The sequence below is a fragment of the Anomalospiza imberbis genome, chromosome 14 (genome assembly GCF_031753505.1).
Source record: "Anomalospiza imberbis isolate Cuckoo-Finch-1a 21T00152 chromosome 14, ASM3175350v1, whole genome shotgun sequence".
In the NCBI taxonomy this organism is placed as follows: domain Eukaryota; kingdom Metazoa; phylum Chordata; class Aves; order Passeriformes; family Viduidae; genus Anomalospiza; species Anomalospiza imberbis.
The window spans coordinates 15,852,671-15,877,993 of NC_089694.1; the positions used below are offsets into that span (position 1 = coordinate 15,852,671).

Below are 25,323 nucleotides of genomic sequence, written 5' to 3' on the forward strand. Positions count from 1 at the left end.
CCTGCCCCACTCCAGGAACTCCTGGAAGCATGGGGAGTTCATTAGGGCCTGGCAAGGGCATCAGCATCCGAGGGTTCCCCAGACTGGGAAGCAGCTTCCCCCGAGCATCCGCAGCCAGGCACAAGTTTGGGTCAAGGTTAAGGACGGGCTTTGGAGCTTAAACTCCAAGTTCAGGTGCAGAAGGGGCTCTGTGAGGGTGCTCTGCTTTCCAGAAGCCACAGGCCAGTGTCAGACCCCACAAACACCCAGGAGCACTGGTGATCCCAGGTTCTGGCATCAGCTGGAAGGGGAGCAGGAGCCACAACCCTGCAGCGTGCAGGTTTGTTTATTTTCAGGTAGAGCCAGACCAGACTGGTGGATTTTTTGGCAATTTGGTCAAAAAAAGAGAGAAGCAATTAGGCTGAAAGGACCTTTGGTGTATAAAAGTGGAACAACATTGTTTTAGATCAAGTTTGAGCTGTGTATCCCAGCTTGAGCTTCCAGGTAAATAACACAACCCACCTGCCCTTTTCCCAGGAAGTTAGTTTCCACCCTTCGGGTCTCAGTTTCCCCACTCAGTCCACAGAGTTTGCCTGGGGTTTTCTTTTGCTCTGATAACCTTAACAAACACCTTGAGGCTCTCACTGCCAGTTTTCAGTCAGTGGCTTTGGGCCTCCAGCTCTGTCCTGCCCAGCTGGGGACATCACCGTGGGCTCCAGCCTTCCTCACCCCCGCTGCCAGGCTGGAAAATTGCATTTATTGCCTGGAGTGTGCCAGAGGCAGGGAGTGGGTAAGAGGAGAAAGGAGGGCAGGGGAGCAGTCGGTGTGGCCAAGGCAGTCATGTCCCACCAGGACATCGAGGGCAGAGGGTCCCCTGTCCCACTCGGGTCAGACCTTTCCCCCCATTGGCCAGCTGGGCCATCCCTGGAAAATCCCTGGGGCATCCATCAATCCTTGGAGCACGATCTGACCCTGCAGGGACAAGAGGAAGATTTTCCTCAATCCTTTTAAACCTGCACCCATGTGACCGATGCAGGTGAACCGAAACACTTCTGGATCAGGAGAAACTCTGGTTCTCTCCCTCCATCCAGGGCGCTCTCCTTCCCTTCCCCACAGCTTTCAATTATTTAATTTCCCCTCCCCCTGGCAGCATCTGAAAGCTGAGCGCCTTAAATACAAATCACCTCCGAATCATTACGAGCAGGACCTTTCAGCCCCGTTCAGAGCAGTGGGCCCGGAGTAATGAGCTCTGCTGAGAGTTTGCTGCATTTCACATCCTACAGATGTACAGGATGGGACTGGGGAAGGGGGAGGGAAGCGGGAAGGAGGCCAGATCCAGCTGGGAGGGGAAATGTTCGCCACTCCCATTTTCTTCCCTCTGCAGGGGCTGGAGGAAGTTCAGGTCCTTGGGAACCTCGGGCTGCTGAGCTGGGAGCAGAAGGACAAACGGGGAGGCTGCAGCTGGAAATGGAAGCCCTGAGGTGCTCAGACACCCTTCCAGGGCAGGGGTCCCACCCTGGACCTTTCCCCCAGCAGACCCTGAGCAATCCCTGACAATTCCTTGGAGTTGTCCTCCCTTTCCTTCAGGCAGCTCCATCCCTTGAAGGGGTGGTCATGGACCCCAGGGTGCCTCTGCCATGTCTCCATCCTCAGTCCCTCTGGTGCAGGTACCAGCTCACCACATCCCATCCTGCCTTCCCACCTTGGAATGCTCTTTGCAGGTGGGTGTCCCTCCCTGCAGGACCCCAGGGCACTGAGGGGCAGGACATCAGGGCCTGGGGGTCACCAAGGCCTTGCACCCAGAATTAGGATGCTCCAGACTCAGGTCCTGGAGGTATCAAATGATTCCTGGAGTGCCTGGAAAGAGCAGCACAGGAAAACCAGCAGGGACCTCCCTGCCATGAGAATGCTGCCCTCAGCTCCTGGGGGCTCCCAGGGCACCAGCAGGACCAGGTGAAGGCCTTCACTGCCCCTTCTCCTTGAGCATCCACGTCCAGGCAGCTGCTGAGCTCTTCCCAAAGTCCATCCTGGTCCCTGGAATCAGCACCCAGTGCTTTCCTCCTGCTCCAGCAGCGCCATCGAGCTCCCACACAAGGACCAACACACCCTCCACACCATCCTCCAGGACAGCCAGACCCAGCTAGGGCTCCCCTGCCCTCCCTCCCTGCCTGGGAAAAGGTGTGGAAGGAGGGGATGGAGCAGGAGGAAACGAGAGCAAAGCCTTGCACCACAGACTTCAAAGTCCTCGTCAGCAGGAGCCTTCAGAACAGTTTAAGTACAAAATGAATTGTTTTAATATTTAATCAGCCTATAATAGGCCCGGGGATCCCAGTGGAGATGGTTAGCAGCTGAAAGGATGTCCAGAGTGAGTATCCCCCCTCCAGAAGGGACAGTGGTCCTGCATGAGCCCTGAGACACAGGGAGGGACAATCCCCTCCCTGCCCCTGCTCTGGATGTCACACAACACCTGGGACCGGCCCCCACCCCCTCACCTGCTGGGGCTGAGGGCTTGGAGAGCCACAGCCATCAATCCTCACCCTGCAGGAGGATGATTTCATTCTCTGACGAGCTCAGAATAAATTCCAGCCTGCTCCCACCCGCTCTGTAACCCTCATCCCAAAGGGTCAGCGCCCCTCAGCCCCTGCTCTCCCCCTTCCAGTGGGAGTGTGGGGGCAACCAGCCATGGAAAGGGCACAGTCCCAAGTGCTGGCACTGCCCAGGCTGGGGAGAAGCCCTTGGCCCGTGGGAATTGGGGTTCTCAGATATGCAGGGATACAAACCGGGTTTGGCTCAGCTCAGCCTTTCCCCTCCAGCATCACCGCTTGGCTCCACAGGTTGGGAGCTGGAGGCTCAGACCCCAGAGCCACTTTCCCATGATCCTGGGGCACATCCCAGCCCCAGTCCCACTCACACCTCGGGGATGGGGTGATGAATTTAAACTAAAAGAGGGATGGATTATATTAAATATAAAGGAAAAAGTATTCTTACAGTGAAGGTGGGGAGGCCCTGGCACAGGTGCCCAGAGCAGCTGTGGCTGCCCCTGGATCCCTGGCAGAGTCCAAGACCAGGCTGGATGGGGCTTGGAGCAGCCTGGGACAGTGGGAGATGTCCCTGCCCATGGAACAAGATGATCTCTAATGTCATTCCCAACCCAAACCACTCCACAAGTCTCTGCTGCCAGGTTTCTGCCAAGGCCAGCAGGAGGATGTTGGGAGGAGGGAAGGAGCCTGCCCTGGGATGGTTGATGGCTTTGGTGCTTTTTTCCTTGGCACTGGGGCAGCTTATCCCCCTCCACTAGGAATGAAGATCCCTGTGGGATTGCCAGACTCCGCGGGCAGGGGAATCAGGGAGCAGCCAAGGGCAGCAGCTCCAGAGGCACCGGAGATGCCCCTGTGGCTCCACAGCCCCTGTGGCTCCAGCGGGGATTTGCCCCAGGACAGACTGTGCCAGTCCCGTTCCACTGTGAAAGGGGCAGTTAGGAAGGATTCTTTTTGATCGATTGCTTGGATGAAAATAAATGCAAACATGGCAATAGTATATCTGAGAACCGTGTATTGATAAACCTTCCTACTAAAGGGGGATAGGGAAAAAAGAGCAGAGAGAGGGAAAAGAGACACAGAGAAAGAAACAGCAGGCAGGGACAGGTTCCCAGAAGAAGCCTGGCTGGCTGTCAGCCTGGCCTGGCAGACGGAGCGTGCTGTGAACCGCCCTGCGTCCGCGTGGCTCTGTGCTGGGCTGGGTGCCATTTCCACACAGCAGCAGGCTGCGTGGTCCTTCCGTCAGGAAAATCCACAAACCAGAGGTTTATGCCCAAAAAGGAGACAGAGGAGTCCTTCAACTTTATTTGGGTAAAGGGAGAGAGTCCACTGGGGCACACGCCCAGGGGGTTTTCTTGCTCTGGGTTTTGGGGGGCACAGCCTGCTTTTATCCTGAACTCCTGGCTGCACATTACCCTCTTCCTTCCCCCACTGGCTGAGGTACTAGGATGGTGCAGCCTTCCCAAGCTGCCTACCCCATATTCTCCCCTTGAACCTACGGTTTTACCCCAGAGTTCGGAAGATCAGACTTGTGTAGACCCTTCTCTATCAGGATCCAAACTGTCTGGGCTCTGCAACAAACCTGCCGCCTGAAGTCAGCAGAAATTCAGACCCATCTCAAAGGTTAACACCCATCCCTTACACACAAATTGTTTGTGAAGACATTAGCGCATCTTTCCTCTCAGGCGCAGACAGGGACCACAGGGAGGAAAAGGCGAGGGGCGAAGGGGCCGAGCAGACCCCACAGGTGCCCCTGCTCCCTCCCAGCTGCCCGAAGGTACACGGCTCCCATGGTGTGGCCGCTGCTCCGTTTGTGTGCTGGGGTGGCTCCCTCAGCCCAGCTTCGTGGGCACTTTTGGTGGGCTTTTTTTGGCGGGTGTTTTTGGAGGGCTTTTTTTTTTATTTGGTGGGCATTTTTGGTGGACTGTTTTGGCAGGGATTTTTGGCATGCTTTTTGGCAGGGATTTTTGGCGGGGATTTTTGGCATGCTTTTTTGGCGCGCATTTTTGGCGGGCACCCGGGCATTTGTGTCACCATCCCGTGGCGGGTACCACTCACATCCCGATCCTGGAGGCTTTCTCTGCCCTGGTTGGCTGCCAGGCGAAGCCCTCCCAGGAACAGCACATGTACAGCCCCTATAAGAACACAACATATGTTGAGGCATAAAGAAAAATAAGACTAGTTCCTCTCAGTTCCCCAGATTGCAGCAGGATAAACCAAACCCTGCATTTTACTGCCTTTGCCAGAAGGGCAAACCCTTACAACCCCCAAAAAGCTCTTCCCCAGGGTGAGGTGTCCCCCTGTGCTGCTTTAGGGGGGAAATCCCCAGAGTTACCCCACTGTGGGGCAGCCTGGCTCAGCCCAGCCTGTCAGGAGGATGTTCTGAGAAGGATCCTGGGGAAAAATAAATCAGCTTAAAACCATTATCCATCAGGGTTGTGCTTCCATTAGAGAACCCTCTGCCCAGAAGCTGCTGGAGCCTCCCGGGTCTCAGGTTACTGCAGTTGAGCTCTCAGGACCCCGCTGGATGCAATAAATAACACGGTGGGTGCTGTGGGGTGGGATTGGGACCATTAAATGTGCCCAGTTATTTTCACGGGGATTCTTCGAGGAAGAAGCAGGGGAAGCAAAGAAAAGACCTGAGCTCTCCTCTGCTGGCAGGAGCGGAGTGGAGCGAGGGCTTCATCACCTTCCTACCAGCACCATCTTCTGGCCAACACCAGCCCCTCGACCAGAGGCTGCAGTCGTGGAGTCCCAGAATGTTTTAGGTTGGGAAAGAACTTTAAGATCACTGAGTCCAACCATTCCCCCAGCACTGCCTAAGCCACCACTGCCCCATGTCCCCAAGTGTCACATCCACATGGCTTTGAAATCACTCCAGAGGATCCCTCAGTTTATCCATGGCAAGGGGCAGGGTTGGGACTGACTCTTCCCTTTGGAGCTGCTGGCCAGCCCTTGCTCTGGGTTTGGGGCAGGACCTGCAGCATTTCTGTCTCTGCAGCCCTGGTCCTGCTCTGGAGAATTCGGGGAACTGTCTTTGCACTCCAGCAGAAATGAAAGAAGGGATGTGACCCATCCCACCCGAGACAGGCTGAGGGCACTGGGAGTGAGCTGCAGGTGGGATTGGATGTCTCATCTTGACAAGAGTATAAGGAAAGGAAGGAATTCCTCCCTGTGAGGCTGGGGGGACCCTGGCACTGCCCAGAGCAGCTGTGGCTGCCCCTGGATCCCTGGCAGTGTCCAAGGCTGGGTTGGATGAGGCTTGGAGCAGCCTGAGATGATGGAATGGGATGAGCTTTAAGGTCCCTTCCAATCCAACCATTCTAAAAATCCTCAATGCCTAAAGAAAGGAAATAAATGGACACAAATTATGTACAAGCCCCTGTGGGTGTGTGATGGTTTGGCAGTTTGGGATGGACCCTACACCCACCTCCCCGAAAGGCCACCCCAGATAGTTGTTAGAACATCCCACAGCCTCACTGTCCCCTCCACTCTTCTGGCACTCGGCCCCGGGAGTAATTTTCTCCTTGCCCAGTAGCAACAATCCCAAATTTCCAAGGAGGGGGAGAGGAGGAAGGCAAGAGGAGTTGGAGTTTCTGCCCCACGTCCCCACAGAGGCCGTGTGGGCCCGGTCCAGCGCACACAGCGGCACTGGGAGCTGCGGTCAGGCCGTGCCGATGGCCCCGATCTCTCCCCGTGGACAGAGGATGTGAGCAGCCGGACACAGTTAAATGTCCCGGGGAGTGAATTCCACACGGGCCTTTCTTCTCCGCAGTTCAGTGACACATCAAAGCCCAGATAAGCCTTGCAGACCATTGCACTCTCCAGGGGGGCTTGGGGTGATTTATCTCCCTCCAGCTCTGGCCTCTGCATTTCTGGCCCATCACGTGGCCGTGGCCCATGGAGACGCTTCTGCTCCTGCTCCTTTTCTCTCTGCTGCCCATCCTTTGCCCCAGGTCTTCCATGGGTGCCCAGCTGCTCCTAGAAGTGCAGCAAGGTGTTCATCATTCCCACTGGACACAGTGGCCATGGCATCTGTGCTCCTTATCCACGCTTGGCACTCATGGACTTGTTCCAGGCAGTGACACCAAGAAATTAAACTGCAATTCCTGTAATAAATTCCAAACCTGCACCAACTGGTCTCATGTTGGTGGTTCAGCTCTCACAGGTGACAGAACTGTCCCCTCTCAGAGGCAGGGCCAGGTCCCACCAAGCACTGGCAGCTCCCACCGGCTCTGTTGAAAATGTGGGTCATGGAATCATGGAATGGTTTGGGTTGGAAGGGACCTTAAAGCCCCTCCAGTGCCACCCCTGCCATGGCAGGGACACCTTCCCCTGTCCCAGGCTGCTCCAAGCCCCAGTGTCCAACCTGGCCTTGGGCACTGCCAGGGATTCAGGGGCAGCCAGAGCTGCTCTGGGCACCCTGTGCCAGGGCCTGCCCACCCTCACAGGGAATAATTCCTAATTCCCAATATCCCATCTACCCCTGTTCTCATTCAGCTTAAGGCATTCCCCCTTGTCCTATCCCTCTATGCCCTCAGGGAAATCCCTCCCCAGCCTCCTGGAGGTGAAATCACAAGGCCAGGCCTTGATTTCACCTGCACCCGTTTTTGAGGTAAGAGGAAAAACAGGAGCTGATCCAGCAAAGAGAACAAAAAGCATTTTTTTCATATTAACTGGGACAAATTCCTGTTCCATACAGGACAATCCCAAGCATCTGGAGTGATATTCCAGATGCTGGCCCTGCTTCAGCAGAGAGGATCAGAGAATCCACTGTGGTCCCTTCCAACCTGATCCATCCCGTGATCCTGCTGTATCTGCCAGGAGGGTGCAGGGGCAGCTGTCCAGGCCTGTGCTCCCAAACCACCTTCCTGACCCTCGCACAGCCATGGAGCATCCCTGCCATGACCAGCTGGAGTCTTCCTTGTCCTATTGGAAGCCTGGTGCCATCATTGGGATGATGGGCAAACAGATTCCCAAAATCCAGCACCACGGAGCTGGGATCCCAGCACTGCCCTTCTCTGTGTCACAGGAATTAGCTGGAATCCAGGCAGGAGTTGAGCCTGGCATTGCTGGAGATGTCTCCTTTAACCCTGGGGGCTGCTGGCAGAGGGGGTTCCTGGGCAGGGAGTTCTTTCTCAGCCTCTCTGTGCTTCAGGGCAGGAGGTTAATTAGGTAGCAGGGTAATGAGGAGTCATTAAATCTGCCTGCACCGTGCTGTCAGCATAACAAGGGCAGCCCAGGAAGGTTAAAGCTGGGATTCTCCTTTTCCCTTTGCCTTCAATTAACCTTTACATGTTTTTGCAACACTCCAGGCCCCAGAGATGGGGTCTGGGTGTTCTGGTAATTAGCAGAACACAGAAACAAACTTTTTCTTTGAAGTCACCGGCAGGAGCCTCTTGGCTTCCAGCTTAAAATAAACAGGAGGACCCAGCTTTCCCTTTAAACACTGCCACTGTCCCATCCGTGCTTGGGTGGGAGGAATGGGCTTTATTTGGAATTGTTATTCCACTTGTGCTTTCCCTTCCTCAAGTGGGAAGCTCTGGGGCTCATCTCAGCCCCCACCAGTGAGACATCTCCTTCCACTTCCCTGCTCTCAGGCGGGGCTCCTTCCTTCCCTCGTTTTGACCTTCTGACAGATGGGTGGTGAGGCTCTCAGGACATCCCAGCTCCCTGAGTGAGGACCTTCATTCCAGGGCTGTCCCAGGAGTGTTTTCAGGGTGCTTTCATTGGTGGAGAGACTCCTCAGCGTGGAGGAACCTCCCACATCTGGTGGATGGCATCCCATGGTGGGGGGATGGAACTGGGTGACCCTCAGGCTCTCTTCCAGCCCAAACCGTTCTGTGATGTGGTCAGCAGGTGACAGAGGACATCAGCTCATGTTCACGTGCTGCTTTCCCTTCCTGAATCCCAGAGGAGATCTGGGGGTGACAAATGAGGAGTCTCCACAAGGAAATCCTTGTCCTCATCCACCCATGGCAGCAGAGCTCCTGTGCAGGAGCCCACAAAGCTCCCCAGAAACCAACATTTAATAAAATGGGATATTGGGAGTGTTTTTATAATTAAACCCTCTAAAAAAAAAAACAAACAAACCTCAATTTCTGTTCCCTCTCTACCTCTCCTGCTTAATTAATGGAGCAGGGAGGGGCTTCCCAAAACCCTGTCCTTAACTCCCCATCCCGCTGGATTGGCCACGGTGGGGTGGCAGTGTCTAGTCACATGTGGTGCTTGTGATCCAGTGGCTCTGTGGGGACGTGCAACCCTCACAGAGGGCCCAGTGTCCCCTCACAGAGCCCCATTGAGGCTCCTCACATGGCCCAGTCAGCCCTAACACACGTGACTGCTTTGGTCCCCAGGCCATCCTTGATTAACAAGGCAACTCCTCTTCTCCATCTTTTTTCTCCCCTCCATCAGTGTCACTCCAGCTCCACTCCAGCAGGCTGGAAACCCCTCTGAGCCCCTCTGTCCCCCCGTGTCACCTGACCCACCCTGGGCTCCAGGGCGAGCTCCACACTGTTCCCCCAGCACATCCCCTCCTTGCAGAGAATCCTGGAATATCCTGAGTTGGCAGTGACCCCAAAGATCATGGATCCAGCCCCTGGCCCTGCTCAGACCCCCCAACAACGCCACCCTGTGCATCCCTGGCAGCCCTGTCCAAAGGCTCCTGGAGCTCTGGCAGCCTCGGGGCCATGCCCATTCCCTGGGGAGCCTGGGCAGTGCCAGCACCCTCTGGGGGAGGAACCTTTCCCAATACTCAGCATAACACTCCCCAACAGCTCCAGCCGTTCCCTAATTCCTGTCCCTGCTCACGGGGAGCACAGACCGGAGCTGCCCCTCAGGAGAAGGTTCCAGACCCCCGTGAGGTTTGACCTTCGCCTCCTCTTCCCAAGTCACCTCAGCCACCACTCCTGGGCTTCACCTCCATCCTTCACCACCTCTTAGGCCTCCTTGGGACACTCTCCCACAGATTTATGCCCACTCTGGTTGGAATGCCCCTCCCCATCAGGAGGCAGGATGGCTTGGGAAGATCAAAGGTTCATGGCATTAAATCCTGGACTGGAAGTGCTGAGGGCAGGAAGATCTCCCTGGGGCACTGAGATGGGATGATTCCTGTGCAGGGATGGATTTTTAGCTGATGGTTCCTTGTTAAAGCCAGCTCTGCACATGTGCAGTACATGCTCTTCCCACCTCTCCTTCCAGGATTCCCTTGAAGCAGTCAGGGAATTAAAGATGGGACTGTTCTTGTCTTCCTCAAACGTTTTTGGAGACACTGATCTCAACAGCCAGTGCCTGACCCAGAGGCAACTGTCCCAGGCTGTGGTGGGGTGCCAAACTTCAGGGCTCTCACCTTCAGTAGGAGACATCCCCTGGCAGGATTCCAACACTCCCAAAGCAGTTTCCATCCTTCCTTTGATTGTCTCTCCGGGGTGGCTCCAATGGGCAGAGCTCTAAAACTCAGCTGGTTCATTCATTCCAAGCCTCCTCCAGATCCCTGCTGGAGGTGCCACTGCAAAACTCATCCAAAAAAGGCTCAGAGCCTCTTTAGGCCGTGGGGACTCCCAGGGCCAGGGATTCCTCCCTTTTTTTGGATGGCATCCATGTTTTTCTCTTCCCACAGGGTCCAGGCTCTGGGGGGAGTTTGAACTCAGCAGTGCCCACTTGTGATTTTGCCACCATCTGTATTCAATTCTGGTTTCTCCTGGCTCATCCCTTATCTGACCACCAAGTTATGGAAGTGCTCTGGCAAATCCCAGAGTGAGGGCAGCCCGGAATTCCTGGCTGTCTCCCCCTCCTTCCCCAGGGATAACCAAAGCCCAGACCATGGGAAGGATGGCTCCTCTCCCAGATGCCAGGGAGGGGATCCCCACTGGTGTTTTCCTCTCATTTCTCTCATTCCCAAGTCATTTTTTCCGCTGCCAACGAGGCATTTTTCACTTCCACATTGCCAGCTTTCTCTGGTGAGCATTGAGGGGGTTCCATGGGGTGAATATGGGGAATCTCAGCAGTCCTGCCCTCCCCAGAACTTTGAAGACTCTAAATTCCACACTGTTTATCCAGCCCGCTTCCTGCTGTCTTTCCTCATTCCCATTTCCTGGAAAGGTCAATAGTACTTGAAGCTGTTGGTGGCTCTTCGAGGAGAGGCCATTAATCTCTCTATAATTATCTGCAATCATTTCAGGAGCAATAACCTATTTGTCCAAGCTTTTCTTAGAAGCTTGTTAAGCAGAAGGAGGGAATGGAAGGTGGGAGACACTGGGAAATAATCCAGGGAATGTCCCACTGAGCTTCTGGGCCCTGTGGCTGTGCCAAAGCCACCGAGGATCTGCCCCACCTCATCAGCCACTGGAAAGATCTGGAGATCTCCCCAGATCTTCATGGGTTCCACATGAAGTGTCTGGATCCACTCCAGTATTGACAGTGCTTGGATTTCCAATTTTTTAAGAAGTTTGGCCCTGAATTCAAAATATTCACAGTTCTGGAGCTGAACTAATTAAATGAAGTAGATTTACCAAAATAAATGAAGATAACAAACAGCATTCAGAAATTAAAAAGCCCAAATCCACTCCTATTTTCTATCAATTAATAAGAATATTTTTTATATACATAGGCGTGAATAAGCAAAGGATTAATTAAAGGTTAGAACAATTACACAGGGCAGGAGAGTTTGCTCAGGTTTAAAGCCCACAGTATTTAGGATACAGTCAAAGATCTGCTGAAGAGAAATTAATGTAATGATTACATCGCAGCTCTGCTGCAGGAGCCAGTAGCCCACCTTTAGCCAAGCTCATTAGCAAATAGCATCAGTGCTTCCAGCGGAGGGAGGTTTGTGGGAGACCTCCCCAGAACACCTCAGGGAAATGCACCTTGTCACACACAAAAACCCTGGCAGAAATCCCATTTCTGTGGCCATGGGCCTCACTCCCGTGTCCAGCCTGACACCAGATCAGCTGTAGAGCGACCTATGGATCCTGAGGAACCGCAGTTCCACAACCAGGAGAGCACGGACCTTCTTGGGAGCCTTGGCAGAGCTCTGGGTGAGGAGGGACAATTCCACCAGCACCACCTCTGTCACCTGGAGTCACCAACCACCTTGAGAGCAGTAATCCTTGTGGCTGTGAACACCTGGGAGGTGCTTCCCTTCTGCCTCTGGAGAGCCCTTAGGACTTGTGGGGCTCCTGGAGAAACCAGGGAGGGAGCAGCCAGGTGGGGATTGGGCTCTGCTCCCAGGGACAAGGGAGAGGATGAGAGGAAATAGCCTCAAGCTGTGTCAGGGGAGGCTCAGATTGAAAAGCAGGGAAAGATTCTTCACAAAAAGGGTTGTCCAGCCCTGGCACAGCTGCCCAGGGCAGTGGTGGAACTTCCAGCCCTGGAAGTGGGTTAAAACCACATGGATGTGGTCAAAACCCACATGGATGTGGCACCTGGGGACAAGGTTTAGCAGTGCTCATGGTGGTGGCTGATGGTTGATGGCCAAAAAGGCCTTTTCCACTTTAACAACTCCGTAATTCTGTGATTTAAAGCCCTCTTTCCACCAAGCCAGGATCAACATCCTCCCATCACTGGTTTCCACATCTTTGGGACGCAGAGATGTCCCCAGCTCCTGCGTCTGCCTTAAGGCTCCTGCGCCCCAAGGGACACGGCGACCCCAGCCTCTGATGCTTTGCCATCAGGGCCATCTGAAGACAGTAACCGGCTCACCAGAAGCCCCAGTTTATCCGATGTCGGGCAGGAACCCAGGCACGGCCACTCCCCGAGCCGTGACACCGGAGAGAACGTGCGGCCCCAGGCAGCGGCAGCAGCTGGCCCGTGTCCCTCCCGCTGGCCCGAGCTCCCCGCGCCGCCCGGGCGGGGCTGCAAACGCCCCGTCCCCCTCCAAACAACTCCAAACAACTCCGAAGAACTTGACTTCGCTCGGCCCCGGCTGATAAGAAAGTTATGAGCAAAAAAACTTCAAGTGCGGGGTCAGCGCGGGCTCGTGGGAACAGCAGGGATCTGGCTCCGCTTCCCGAGGCATCCCCTCCTCCAGGGAAGGGAAAGTCCCGTGTGCCTGAGCAATCCCGTTCCTGCACTCACCCATCCCGGCTGCAGGGAGGGATGGGGCTGCAGACACTGAAATAATCCCTATTTTCCAGCTCTTTGCACAAGAGAACGTCCCCGGTTTGGGGGATCCAGCCTGGAGTTGCTGGAGGTTCCGGTGTCAAATCCAAGGAGAATTACCCCGAGTTCCTCTTGGGCTGATGGGGCAGGATGGGCATCGGGGGCAGCAGTGGGGGATAAATGGGGGTTTGCATCCCACTGCTTCCATGGTTTCCCAAGCCACTGGGACATTTTTCCTGGCTCACCTGAAGGGCAGCTCTGAGACTTCAGGCTCAGTTCCCCATAGGATAGGAAAGGAAAGGAAAGGAATGGAGGGCAGCACAGGAGCTGGCACCACCTCTTGCTCTCCTCACTCTTCATTGCTGCACTGCTGGGTTGCTCCAGGTGATAAAGCTGGGGAATATCAGCCTGGAGGGGGGAAGGAGAAGGGGAAATTCAGAGATCAGAACTTGATGTGAATGAAAATATTTGCAGAAGAAAAGCACTACTGGAAAGATGCCAGAGCCGTTCTCCAGCACTCCAGACCCCTCTGGCATAAGAGGCAGGGCAAAGGGAATGCTGGCAGCAGGACTCGAGGAGTATGACCAGAAATGCAGGCACATTTATTCTATTTGTTTATTTAAAGTGATGCCAGTGGAGGTGTCGGGCTGGGAGGCAGTTTCTGAGCTTTCCATTTCAGCATTCCCAGTGCCCCAGAACTAAATCCAAGTCTTCCCAGAGGATGCCTGAGCAGAAATACACCCAGCATTTCAGTCAGATGACACCAGGCCTCCCCAAAGCAGGATTTGCCAGCTGACAGCCCTGGAAAAACATCTTCCTGAAGGATTTGTCCCCGCAGGTCCCCAGCAGTCTCTTCTGGTAATGTTTTATCTCTTTGAATTCCCAAGGGACTGTCAGAGTATTCCTGTTCAGGTCCCAGAGGAGAAGCTCTGTATGTGATGCCTCCAGGGATGTTCCCTCCTCCCAGGCATCCCTGCTTTCCCACAGCCCCCTCCCTGCGTTTGGGATAACACAGACCCACACCTGGGCACTGGGGCTCCTCCAGCTGAACTGGAATGGGCTCAGGGGCCTGGCTGGGGTTCAGGGCTGTGAAGAGCAAGTACTGCCCTAATTAGTGCCATAATTAGAGCAATTAGTGGGGGGTCTGGGAGGCGCCTCCATCCCCTCCTGTGCACATCCCAGGGCACGTTCCTGGGCACACACAGCTGCATTCCCTCTGCCATGGGGGGAGCACCCAGATGTTGGGAGGGGAAAGGAGAACCTCCCAGATGATTCTCCCAGAGGTTTCTCTGCTCCATGACTACACCTGTAAATCGGATTCCTCTCAATCTCCACCCCCCAAAGCAGAGCCCAGCTGAGCCTTTGTGGGGCTCCACACTTGTCCACCTGCAGGTTGAACCCCGTGATTCCAGCTGGAACCCTTGTCTGGCAAAGCTATTCCCGTGGCTTGGATTACAAAGCCATTGGCATGTTCCCACAGCTGGCACAGCTGTGAGGGATGGATGCCCTGAGCTGTGGTTCTCCTCAGGGATCCCTGGGCTCCCCAAGAAGCTTTCCTGCTTTCCTGCTGTGGCACAAAGCACGGGAGGTGGCATGGCTTTGGGGTTTCATTCTCATCATTGAAGCGACTCAGCACCAGCCTTAGACTCAAATGTGTGTCAGGGCCACTCTGGCTGGGCAAGGTTGTGTTTTCCTGGGCTTCTCCCAGGGGTTGGAGCCATCCTTTGTCCCCATCAGAACAGAGAGGGCCATTCATGCCCTGTCCCGTGCAGGAACGTGACTGGCCCAGAATAGACTGCAGGACCCCCCCAGGGGGCAGGGAGGGGGGCCCTGCACACTCCAAACTCCTCTGTTTTGGGCAGAGAGCCCAGGAAAACCTGCAGCTCCTCACAGAGGCCAAAGGGTTAAAGGGTGGTTCAACCCATGGATTCTGCCCCGGGCAGAGGAGCCCTTTGAGGGGCTGCTCCCTGCTCTGCCTGGGGATGGAATGAGCAGAGGGGACAGGGCCAGGTCACCTCCTGCTGCCCTTCAGAGCCTCCAGCTGGCAATGGACTTGTTTGCTCCCCTGTGGGTCCAAGCAAAAGCCCAGCCCCAGAGTCCCAGGAATGCACCAAGGTGCAGAAATGATCCACTGAGCTCCAGAGTCAGCTCTGGGACACAAAAGGTGGGAACATCTCTGGGTATTACTGGACAAAAAGGGGCAGCAGCTGAGTGCTCCAGGCAAGGCCAGGCATGGGCTGTGTCCATCCAGCCCAGCCCACCAAACAAGACAGCAGCTTTTCCTGCTGTCCTTCCCACTTAAACCTGGCTCTACCTCTGTGTCCTTCTCATTAAACCTGTCTTTACTTCTGTGTCCTTCCCATTTAAACCTAGTTCTACCTCCATGTCCTTCCCACTTAAACCTGGCTCTACCTCCATGTCCTTCCCACTTAAACCTGGCTCTATCTCCATGTCCTTCCCACTAAACCTGGCTCTACCTCCGTGTCCTTCCCACTAAACTTGGCTTTTCCTGCATACACAGATGATTTCTACCCTATTAACAAACCTTGACCACTGAGAAAAGCCAGGCTGGTCCAGTTCTCATCAGCAACTTTGAACAACTCTTGAGATGAGGATCCTGTCACTCACGGAGCAGACAGTGCCACCCCCTGTGCAGCTTTATTTGTTTGTTATTTTCACTCCTTCCCAGAGCTGTCCCGTGTTTCCCGCTTTTCCCTCCTCCATCCCCATCCCGCCCTCAGCCATTGGTCGCAGGGGCTGCGCTGGGGGAGCCCTGGGATGTTCTATAAAACCACCCACTGCGGGAGCCACGGGAGGAAGGAGTATTCCCCGCAGCTCCAGCCCCTCACAAAAGCCAACTCCAGCATCCAAACCAGTGCAGCTCCCCCAGGACATGCCCAGCGTCCCGGGCAGGGGGAAGGAGCCCTGAGGAGCAGCTCCCAAATTCCATGGTCAGCAGGAAGGTAACGACTCCGATGGAAAGCTTGGCTGTTATGAGCATTAATCTGCAGACAAAACGATTCCTTGTGTCAGGGTGAATTTTTGCAGGGTTTTTTCCCTCTGGGGAAGGCGTTGGAGGGAACACGGTGCCTGGACAAGGTCCAGGATGTGGCAGGAGAAGGAGAAATCCAGCACACCTGGGGTGGAAACCCCTGCTGGGGTCGGGGCAGGGAGCAGTGGGATGTGCTGCTGTCACCTCCCTCCATCCTATCCTCCATCCACAGAGATTGTGCTGCAATATTTAGCCACAGAAAAGCTGTGTTTTGTCTGGAGAGATGAGTCTGGAGAGGTGGAACTGCTCTGGAAGGGAGGGAGAGGAGGAGGAGAAGGATGGAGGGAGAGGCTGCTGGAGGTGAGGATGCTGCCTGGGATGTGCTGGGCTCTCCTGGGCTCCCAGGGAAGAGGGATTCCAATCCCACTCACGACACCTTTCAGGCAGATTTAGGCTCTGTAGAGTTGAAGTGATTGAATCAGTTTTCAGTCTGATTTTCTCTCTGGGAGTCTCTCCCTGATTCCCTGAATCCATGTCAGGATTCCAGTGGCTTCAGCTTTGGGCTGGGCACAGTTAAAATTCCCCCTGGGATGGGTGAAAGCAATTCTGCATCTGGGGTTTAACCATGCTGTTATTGGTTTCCCAGCTGAACAAGCTTTTTGATGCTCCTGTGCCTCAGTTTCCCTCAGCTGAGGAAGGGCTGTGCTTCCAAGCACTCCAAGATGGGAAGAGCAAGGAGTAATCGGGCAGCTGGACAGGAGAGAACAATTTCTCTTTGCCTAAATTTTGGATTTAATAAAAGACTTGATTCAGTTTCAGGCGAGATGGGGAGGAAGTGTTTTTACTCTCCAGTGCTCTGCAGCTGCGCCGTGGAGGGACTGGGCAGGAGCCCTGTCCTGTGATCCTCCCTCACATGGGCTCCTCTGCCAAGCCCCAGGGTTTTTATGCTTCTACATTTTTCATTACCAGAGCTCTGAGGTGAGGCTGGGCTCATTAAAGAGCCCAGGGCTGTGGGGGGCTCTGGGCACGTTCCCTGTTCCAGGGGTGCTCTGGCACCCTGTGCCAGTGTCCCCGCTGTCCTCCAGCCACGAGTGGCTGTGCCATCCAAAGCTGGGTCTGGTCCAGGCAGGAATTCTGAGCTGGGTCTGTCCTCTCCTGAGAGCTGCAATCCCGTGGACATGGTGGGGAGGAGAGGCTGGGACACCCCCAGTGGACACCTGTCCCGGGCATGGCTGGAACGGGTCAGAGCAGGGATTTGTGATCCTTTGGGGTATTTATCCATCTCTCCCTTCCTTTCTTCGCCCTTCCCAGTCCAGCCCAGGCATTTCCACAAAGCCCGAGCCTGGGGGAGGCACAGCCGTGTCCACAGGAGCTGTGGCCAGTCCTGGGGCTCCTGGCTGGCCTGGCCACCTCCTCCCAGGGTGGGAGCCGTGCTGGGCCTGGGATTCCCCCTGCCATGGGCAGGGACAGCCCTGCTACAACCTGGCAGTGCCTTGGCTGGCTGCTCCTGGAAGCAGATCCCGGGTACAGCAGGTCTGGGGTCAGATCCCAGCTCCGCCTGGAGGAGTCAGAGCAGAGCTTGAGTCTCTGCTCTGATCCCAGCCAGACTCCCTGATCCCTGCCTCATTTGTTCCCTGGAACAGGGAAATCCCAGGGACTCTCACCAAGGCTCCAGCTCCCAGTCCAGCCACAGCAATTTCTTTTTCCTTCAGAGCTGGGAAGTTTCAGTTTGACAAAAGTGTTCCTTATTCACTCCAACCAGGAGCTGCCAGATTTATCCCTGTTTGAGGAACAGGCTGGAGTTTGCTCATTTCTCAACCTGGATCACCCTTCCTCAAACTCACACCCCGGGATGGTGCCACCACCACCCTCAGCTCTCTCGTGGTTGTGGTTCAGCCCCTGGGCTCTTCCTGCCTGGTCAGAGCTGTGCAAAGCAAAACCACTCTGGGGATATTCACTGGCGCTCCAGCCCTGGAGACCTTTCCCTGTGTCAGCAGCCAGGGCTGGAAAGAGCCCAGGGAGACTGACAGTCCTGAGCAGGGAGCCAGGCAGGCACGGGGGTTTGGGGAGGAAGGGGTTCAGTTTGGGATGATGATGGGGAAGGAGGGGCTGTGCTGCTGCACATTAATGGGGGGAGATGTCAGCTGTCAATATGGCACTGCTGGAAAAAGCCCTGCAGTGTTTTCCCAGCAGGGCTGGGCTGAGCCCTCCCTTTGCAGGGGCAGCATGTGGGTCCACCTGGGCAGGGAGATGTTGGTGAGGCTTCAGTTTCCCCGTGGAATGAACTGGAAAAGTTCTGCTGGTTCTCTGGACCCTGAGGTGGGACTGCAGAACTGCCAGGATGGGCAGGCATTGACAGAGGTGCCCCAAAACTGCAACCTCAACCTGTCAGGAACTAATTGCCCCAAAACGAAACCCTACAGCTCCCTGACAGGATGGGACAGCTGGGGGGGTCGGGCTCTGCTCCAGGGAACACAGACAAGAGGAGAGGGAATGGCCTCATGCTGGGCCAGGGGAGGCTCAGGGTGGATACCAGGAGGAATTTCCCCATGGAAAAGGGGATCAGGCCTTGGAAGGGGCTGCCCAGGGAGGTTTGGAGTGCCCATCCCTGGAGGTGTCCAAGGAACACCTGGACTTGGTGCTGTGGGCTAGTGGCGAGGTGGGGATTGGGCACAGCTTGGACTCGATGTTCCTGGAGGGCTTTTCCAACCTCAGGGATTCTGGGATTCTAAGTGAGGAGTGGGATGGGCACAGAAGGGAATTGGGACTGTCCACAGGAGCAGCAATGCAGGAGGTGCAGTCCTTGCTCCCACACTCACTCACTGAGCACAGGCTGGTGTCCCAGCCACTGCAGGGCCACGTCAGAGGCACAAGGGACGGTTTGTTCTCCTTCCAGTTTGTTCTCCTGAACTGTTTAAATTTAGCAGCACAAACCCCACCCTCAGGGTCAACAGCTCTGGCCTGGTGGGATCCGATCTGGCATCGTTTCTGTTTGCTGGGATGATGGAGCTCTCCAGCAACTCATAAATAGAATTGACTCATAAAATAGAATATCCCAGCTTGGAAGGGACCCACAGGATCATCCAGCCCAGCCCCTGGCCCTGCACAGACCCCCAACAATGCCCCCCTGTGCATCCCTGGCAGTGCTCTCCAAAGGCTCCTGGAGCTCTGGCAGCCTCGAGGCCATGCCCATTCCCTGGGGAGCCTGGGCAGTGCCCAGCACCCTCTGGGGGAGGAACCTTTCCCAATACTCAGCCTAACCCTCCCTGGCACAGCTCCAGCCGTTCCCTGGGGTCTGGCCCTGCTCACAGCAAGCAGAGATCGGAGTTACCTCTTGTGAGGAGCTTTCAGACCCCAGTGAGGTCTTATCTCAGCCTCCTCCTCTCTAGGCTGAGCAACTTTTCTTCTCTCCAATATCCCATCTCTCCACCCTCTGCTAAACAATTTCTCTCCATGATCTCCACTGGCAGATCCCAGCAGGACCCCAAGGACATCCCACAAGCACCATGAGGACTCCTGCCCCCAGCTTCATGCCCTCAGCAGGACCAATCCCAGCTCCTGCCGCTCTGGCCATCGTCCTGAGCTGCCTCTTCTCCGGGGTGCACAGCCAGACCCCACGGCCCTTCCAGCAGAGCACCGTGCCCCTGGAGGCGCTCAGCCAGGAGCAGGCCTACAGCCTGGTGCAGCCCGGGCTGCTGCGGGGCGCGCCCGTGCCCAACGTGTCGGACAGCACCGCCGGGAGCGGCCCCTCGGAGCCGCCCCTGCTGCCCGTGTGCGCCCGGCCCGCCGACATCCGCCACGTCTTCAAGTACATCAACACCATCGTGTCCTGCACCATCTTCATCGTGGGCATCATCGGCAACTCCACGCTGCTGCGCATCATCTACAAGAACAAGTGCATGAGGAACGGCCCCAACGTCCTCATCGCCAGCCTGGCCTTGGGGGATCTGCTCTACATCCTCATCGCGCTGCCCATCAACGTCTACAAGGTCGGCTCCGTGTGGCACGGCTGGGATGGGGCTGCTCCCGCCTCGGGGGCCTGGGAGGAGCTCCTGGGAGGAGTTGTGGCTGCCCCTGGATCTCTGGAAGTGTCCAAGGCCAGCTTGGATGGGACTTGGAGCAGCCTGGGATGGTGGAGGGTGTCCCTGCCCATGGCAAGGGGTGGGACTGGATGAGCTTTGAGGAAAACCTTTGAGGAAACCCTTCTGGGATTCCATGGTTTGTGTTGCTCCTGAGGCCGAAGGAAAGAGCTGGAATGGGTGGGTGGTTCTGGGGTAGCCTCAGGAAGGGCTCCAGGGGGACAGAAGGGTTGTAAACTCAGCCTCATTCTCCTCTGGAAGGAGTGGCCTGGATTTCTTCAGCCGTCAGGACACATTGTCCCCACCTCTGCTTGTCCTGGCTGTGTGTGGGGCCACAGAGCCTGTGTTCCATCAGGAAAGTGAGGGTGCTCGGGGGTCAGGGTCTGCAAAAGCTTGGGACACACAGCTTTGAAGCTGTCCAGGCTGGACTTTGGCTGTGTCAGAGCACGACTTTCATTCTCACTTTCAGAACAATCCAAAGCAGCCTAGTGTGGAGTTTAGGACTCAGATCCATTCAAAACCCCCCAGGGTCTGGAGTCAGGGCCTGCTGTCTGGACCATCCTTCATCTCTGTGTCCAGTCAGGGAAATGAAAGTTTCCCAGTGCCAGCAAACCGTGGGAAAGTGCCCACATTCCCAGTGGTGGGAAGCTGAGAGCGCTCTCCCTGCTCTCTGTGGGCTCCCCACACCTCGTGAGTGCACCCACGCAGAGGAAGCTGGGAGCACGTTCCCAAGGCAGCCTGGTAACCTGTGGATCCTCCCCAGCTCCTGGCCAAGGACTGGCCCTTCGGGGTGCAGGTCTGCAAGCTGGTGCCCTTCATCCAGAAAGCCTCCGTGGGCATCACAGTGCTCAGCCTCTGTGCCCTCAGCATCGACAGGTGAGACACAAGAGCCACCCCTGCCCTGCCCAGCCTGCCCCTGGCCCTTGGTTGGGACCAGAGGCAGAACCAGGAGCTCATTCCCAGGCCAGTGCCAAGATGGGGACAGACTGCTCTCATGTGGAGCTGGAATCCAGCAGGAAATCTCTGGTGACAGAGCTGAAATCCTGCTGGGAAAGGCTGAGGGGAGGATCGTGGTGTGGGTGGGGTGGTGAGGAAGGGTGGCCAAGGACAGCCCCCATTCCAGCCCATCCATCCACTGAGCCCCTGCTTCCCCTTCCCACACTTGGGAAAGTTCTGAGGTAGAGGAGGAAGGTGTGAAGGAAAGGACCTTTGGGGACAATTCTAACCTGCACCTTCTGCTCTCCTCCCTGGCTGCTTTTCTCACTCCCAATCTGCTCCTGTCCCGTTGCCACACCCGGGCAGGTACCGAGCAGTGGCGTCCTGGAGCCGGATCCAGGGCATTGGGATCCCCATGTGGAAGGCCGTGGAGGTGCTGCTGATCTGGGCAGTGGCCATCGTGCTGGCAGTGCCCGAGGCCATCGCCTTCGACATGGTGGAGCTGAGCTACTGGGAGAGGCACCTGTGGGTGTGCATGCTGGCCTCGGAGCAGAAGTCCCGCTTCATGAGGGTACCTGTGCATCCCAATCCCAGTCCCAATCCCAATCCCAATCCCAATCCCCATCCCTGTTAATACTTTCGCCCACAGCCCTCTGGAGTTACAAGGCTAGCCCAGATGTGAGAGAGCTTTGGGGGGAAATATTACAGGGTTAAGACAAAAGATTCCAAAAGAGTCTCTAACTCCTCAATGTGGTCCAAGATGTTTATTCCATAGGAGGAAAAGGGAAAGAGGGGGAAAGAGGGGGAAAGAGAGGGAAAAGAGAGGGAAAAGAGAGGGAAAGAGAGCGAACAATGGAAGAGCATGGACTTTTCTGCCCTTCTGCTCAGGAAAGGACAATTGGGTCCCAGCCAATTGGGTCCAGAAAGGAAGGAAGGGTTAAACTAACATGGTTACAGCTACAGGGGTCTCTGGGGAGGGGGGGAAAACCATTCCCCAGAGCGATGCAACAAATCCCAATCCCAATCCTGCTCCAGGAGGGTACATGTGCATCCCAGTCCCAATCCCAATCCCAATCCCAATCCCAATCCCAATCCCAATCCCAATCCCAATCCCAATCCCAATCCCAATCTCGCTCCAGCAGGGTACGTGTGCATCCCAAGTTACCCCTGCTGCCCTTTCCCCATTTCCAACTGCTCTCTGTCTCTTTCCCCCACAGTTCTACCGGGATGTGAAGGACTGGTGGCTTTTTGGCTTCTATTTCTGCCTGCCCTTGGTGTGCACGGGCATCTTCTACACCCTCATGTCCTGTGAGATGCTGAGCAAGAGGAACGGGATGAGGATCGCTCTGAATGACCACATGAAACGGGTGAGAGAACCAGGGAGGAATCCTGGCATTCCCAAAGAGGAGGGAGTGCTGTTGGAGGGGGACACTTCCCATCCCTGTGAAGGACAGGATGAGCTGGCAAAGCCTCACAGAGGAACTTGGCACGTTGGTGCAGGGATTACACCAGGGAAAAGGGCCTTCAGCTCCATAATCTCCAGCCTTGGGGATGACCCCAAACCCTTCTGGCCACAGCCCGGCTTCATTAGAGCTCTCCTGGTCATTTATCCCAGCCCACACCACACTGGGCCAAAGGCTGGATGTGCCAAATCCCAGAAAAGGGGTGCAGAAAGAGTTCATTGTCCCCTCCCACACTTTGGGAATGATTCCCTGAGAAGCTTCAGCTGGTTGTCACCTTAGCAGCGTGATGGGTGGATGGAGGAGGCCCCGTGTCCCAGGGAACACCATCCCAGCAGGGCCACCAGGAGCAATGGTGGGGAGGGGTCTGGCCCTCGTGGAGCTGCTGCTGCCTTGCCCTTTTCTGCAGCCTGGACCTGATACAGAATTGCAGGAGCAACCTGGGCTAGTGCAAAATGTCCCTGCCCGTGTCGGGACAAGACGAGCTTTAAGTTTCCTTCCAATCCAAACCATTCCATGATTTGGGATCTGCTCCCCCGTGCTCATCCTCCCCCCTGCCCCTGTCTGGCAGCGCCGGGAGGTGGCCAAGACCGTGTTCTGCCTGGTGGTGATCTTCGCGCTCTGCTGGCTGCCCCTGCACCTCAGCCGCATCCTCAAGAAGACCATCTACGACCAGACGGACCCCAACCGCTGCGAGCTGCTCAGGTAGGGCCCCCAGCAGGCGACACCGGCCTGGGAGCCCCCCTGGCACCAGCACAGGCCCTGTCGGGTTGGACCGGACTGGGGGAGTCGCCTTCCAGCTCCTGCTTTCAGTAATTCCTTGCACTGCCCTCCTGATGGGCATGGAGAGGGTGGGGGGGACATGAGAAGGGTTAAATTATATTTTGGAATGTTCCTGTGAGGCTGAGGTCTCCTGGGCACAGGAACATTCCCAGCAGGGCTGAGGGCTCCTCACTTTCTGCCAGGTGGGAGGTGCCCATCTCCCTCCCCTTCCACCCATCAGCCAAAATCCAGCCCAGGCCAAGGGGCTGCTGCTGTGCTGGGGTTTGGGAACATCAGGAGCACCAGGAGAAATCACAACTCATATTCTTGGCTTCCTCGGGGAATGCTCCATGCAAGTAGAAGTGTTTTTTCTCAGAGAAGGATGGATTTGTGTTCAGCTCTGTTATCAGTCACTGCTCCTCCATGGAAGCAGGATCCCAGGCCAGGCAGTTTGGAAATTCCCTTTGTTATCCATGAGCTTCTGACACACCTGTTCTCTCCCTTCCCATCTCAGTTTCCTCCTGGTGATGGATTATTTCGGGATCAACATGGCCTCCCTCAACTCCTGCATCAACCCCGTGGCTCTGTACTTTGTCAGCCGGAAATTCAAGAACTGCTTCCAGGTAGGAATGATCCCTCCAGAGCTCCTGGCTGTGCTCACCAGGCCCAGGGACACAAGCTGATCTTATTCCTCATCCCAAATTTTCCCTGTTGGATACCTCTCTTCTCCAAGTACACCAGAGCTCAGTGCCCTGCTGGGGGGAGGCTTTTGCCAGAGCAGGATTTAGGACAAGCCAAAAATTCCTTGTCACTCTGGGACAGGAACATCCCCACAAACCATCAGACCAGGGGCTGGGGCTGCTGCAGACTTTGAACGCAAGATGTTGGGAGATCATTTTCAGGAGTAGTGAAGCCCTGAGAAAGAAAGGGAAGGAGAGGGATGGGATGGGATGGGATGGGATGGGATGGGATGGGATGGGATGGGATGGGATGGGATGGGATGGGATGGGATGGGATGGGATGGGATGGGATGGGATGGGATGGGACGGGAGTTGAGCCCAGCTAAGCATCACCTGTATTTTCTGTCCCCTAATGACAAGAACACACAATTACAAAAAATGCCCCAAATTTCAGCGTCCTCATTTCCTACTCACACCAGTCCTATCCTGGAAAACCCGCTCCCAGGAAAATGCAGGACAGCAACGCTCAGCAATTCCCAGCCTGGCACTGTGCAGGGACACCTGCTGGCACAATGTGGGAATATTTCCTCCTCTTGTCCACATGTGTGACCTCTCCCTCTTGTGTCTCCCCAGTCCTGCCTGTGCTGCTGGTGCCAGAGGCCGACCCTGAGCATCACCCCCACAGATGAGAAGGGATCTGTTGGGAAGTGGAAAGCCACGGGGCAGGAGCTGGGGCTGGACCGGAGCAGCTCTCGCCTGAGCAACAAGTACAGCTCTTCCTAAATCCCTGTCACTGTCCAGGACAAGGCACAAGGACAGCAGGACCCCTCCAATCCTCTCCCGGCCTCTTCCTGGCTGGGCCTGAATCAGCTTTGCCTTTGTGTCCTAACCCAATTGGAGGAGCTGGAGCATTCCCCAGGACCAGCTCCAAGCCCAGCCCCTGGCCCCAGCTCACCCCTGCAGGAGAAGGAAGGGCATTCACATCCTCACAGGACTTTTCATTTCCTCGCAGGAAAACCAAGGGACTTCTGGCCACTGCCTCGGGGTGGAACGTGGGGCGGGGGGAGGCGTGTGGGAAGGGAAGGAATGTTGGGGTGGTCACTCTGTGGGGTGAGGAAGAGAGGGAGAGTGACAATTCCCAGCTGTAAAAGCCAAGCAAAGCCTGGATAAACCCCTGTGAGGGACAGAGATGTCCTTGTGGTCATGTGGAGGTGGGAAAGGCAGTGGAGAAGGTCCAATTTCAGCTGGAAGAGCCACCAGAACCAAGTAAACTATGGGAAAGGGCTCTCTCGAGTTTATTATATGCAGTAATTCATCCCCCAGGTGATTTGCCAGCAATTTTCAAGGCCAGGTTGGACAGGGCTTGGAGCACCCTGGGATAGGGGAAGGAGTCCCTGCCCATGGCAGGTGTGGGAGGAGAGGGAGTGGGGGTCCTTCCCAACCCCAACCAGTCTGTGACTGCAATCCATGTGATTCCATGTGACTGTGAATCCATGTGATTCCATTCTAACGTTGTTGCCAAAACTTTCAGAAAAACTACATGAAAAGGTTGTATTTATCAGGTTTTTGATGATTTTTTTGTTGGTTTTCCTACATCTCTTTTCCCTCTCTCTCTTTTCCTTCTTTCCCCCTTCTACCTTGTCATAGAAAAAAATGGAGAGAGGAAAAGGGGAGAAGAGATGAGACCTGCAATTAAAACATTTTCCAGGTGTTGGGGTGGACTTTTAGCTTAACTTTCACTGAAATGTAAATGTTTTACAAATAAATCATAAAGACAAATGGGTTTTAAGGAAAACAGAG

General features: G+C 55.5%; 2 protein-coding genes across 2 annotated transcripts in view; both read left to right on the forward strand.

Moving 5' to 3' along the window:
* The window catches only part of SPRY3 (sprouty RTK signaling antagonist 3), a 315,558-nt gene that overhangs the window by 115,385 nt on the left and 174,850 nt on the right, over positions 1–25,323 (forward strand). The gene's annotated exons all lie outside the window — the stretch shown is intronic.
* Positions 15,384–25,318, forward strand: LOC137482642 (endothelin receptor type B-like). The gene is made up of 8 exons (XM_068205143.1): positions 15,384–15,577; positions 19,077–19,595; positions 20,449–20,561; positions 20,988–21,192; positions 21,839–21,988; positions 22,653–22,786; positions 23,358–23,466; positions 24,157–25,318. The coding sequence occupies exons 1-8, from the start codon at positions 15,563–15,565 to the stop codon at positions 24,304–24,306; spliced, it is 1,395 nt and encodes a 464-aa protein (XP_068061244.1). The 5' UTR covers positions 15,384–15,562; the 3' UTR covers positions 24,307–25,318.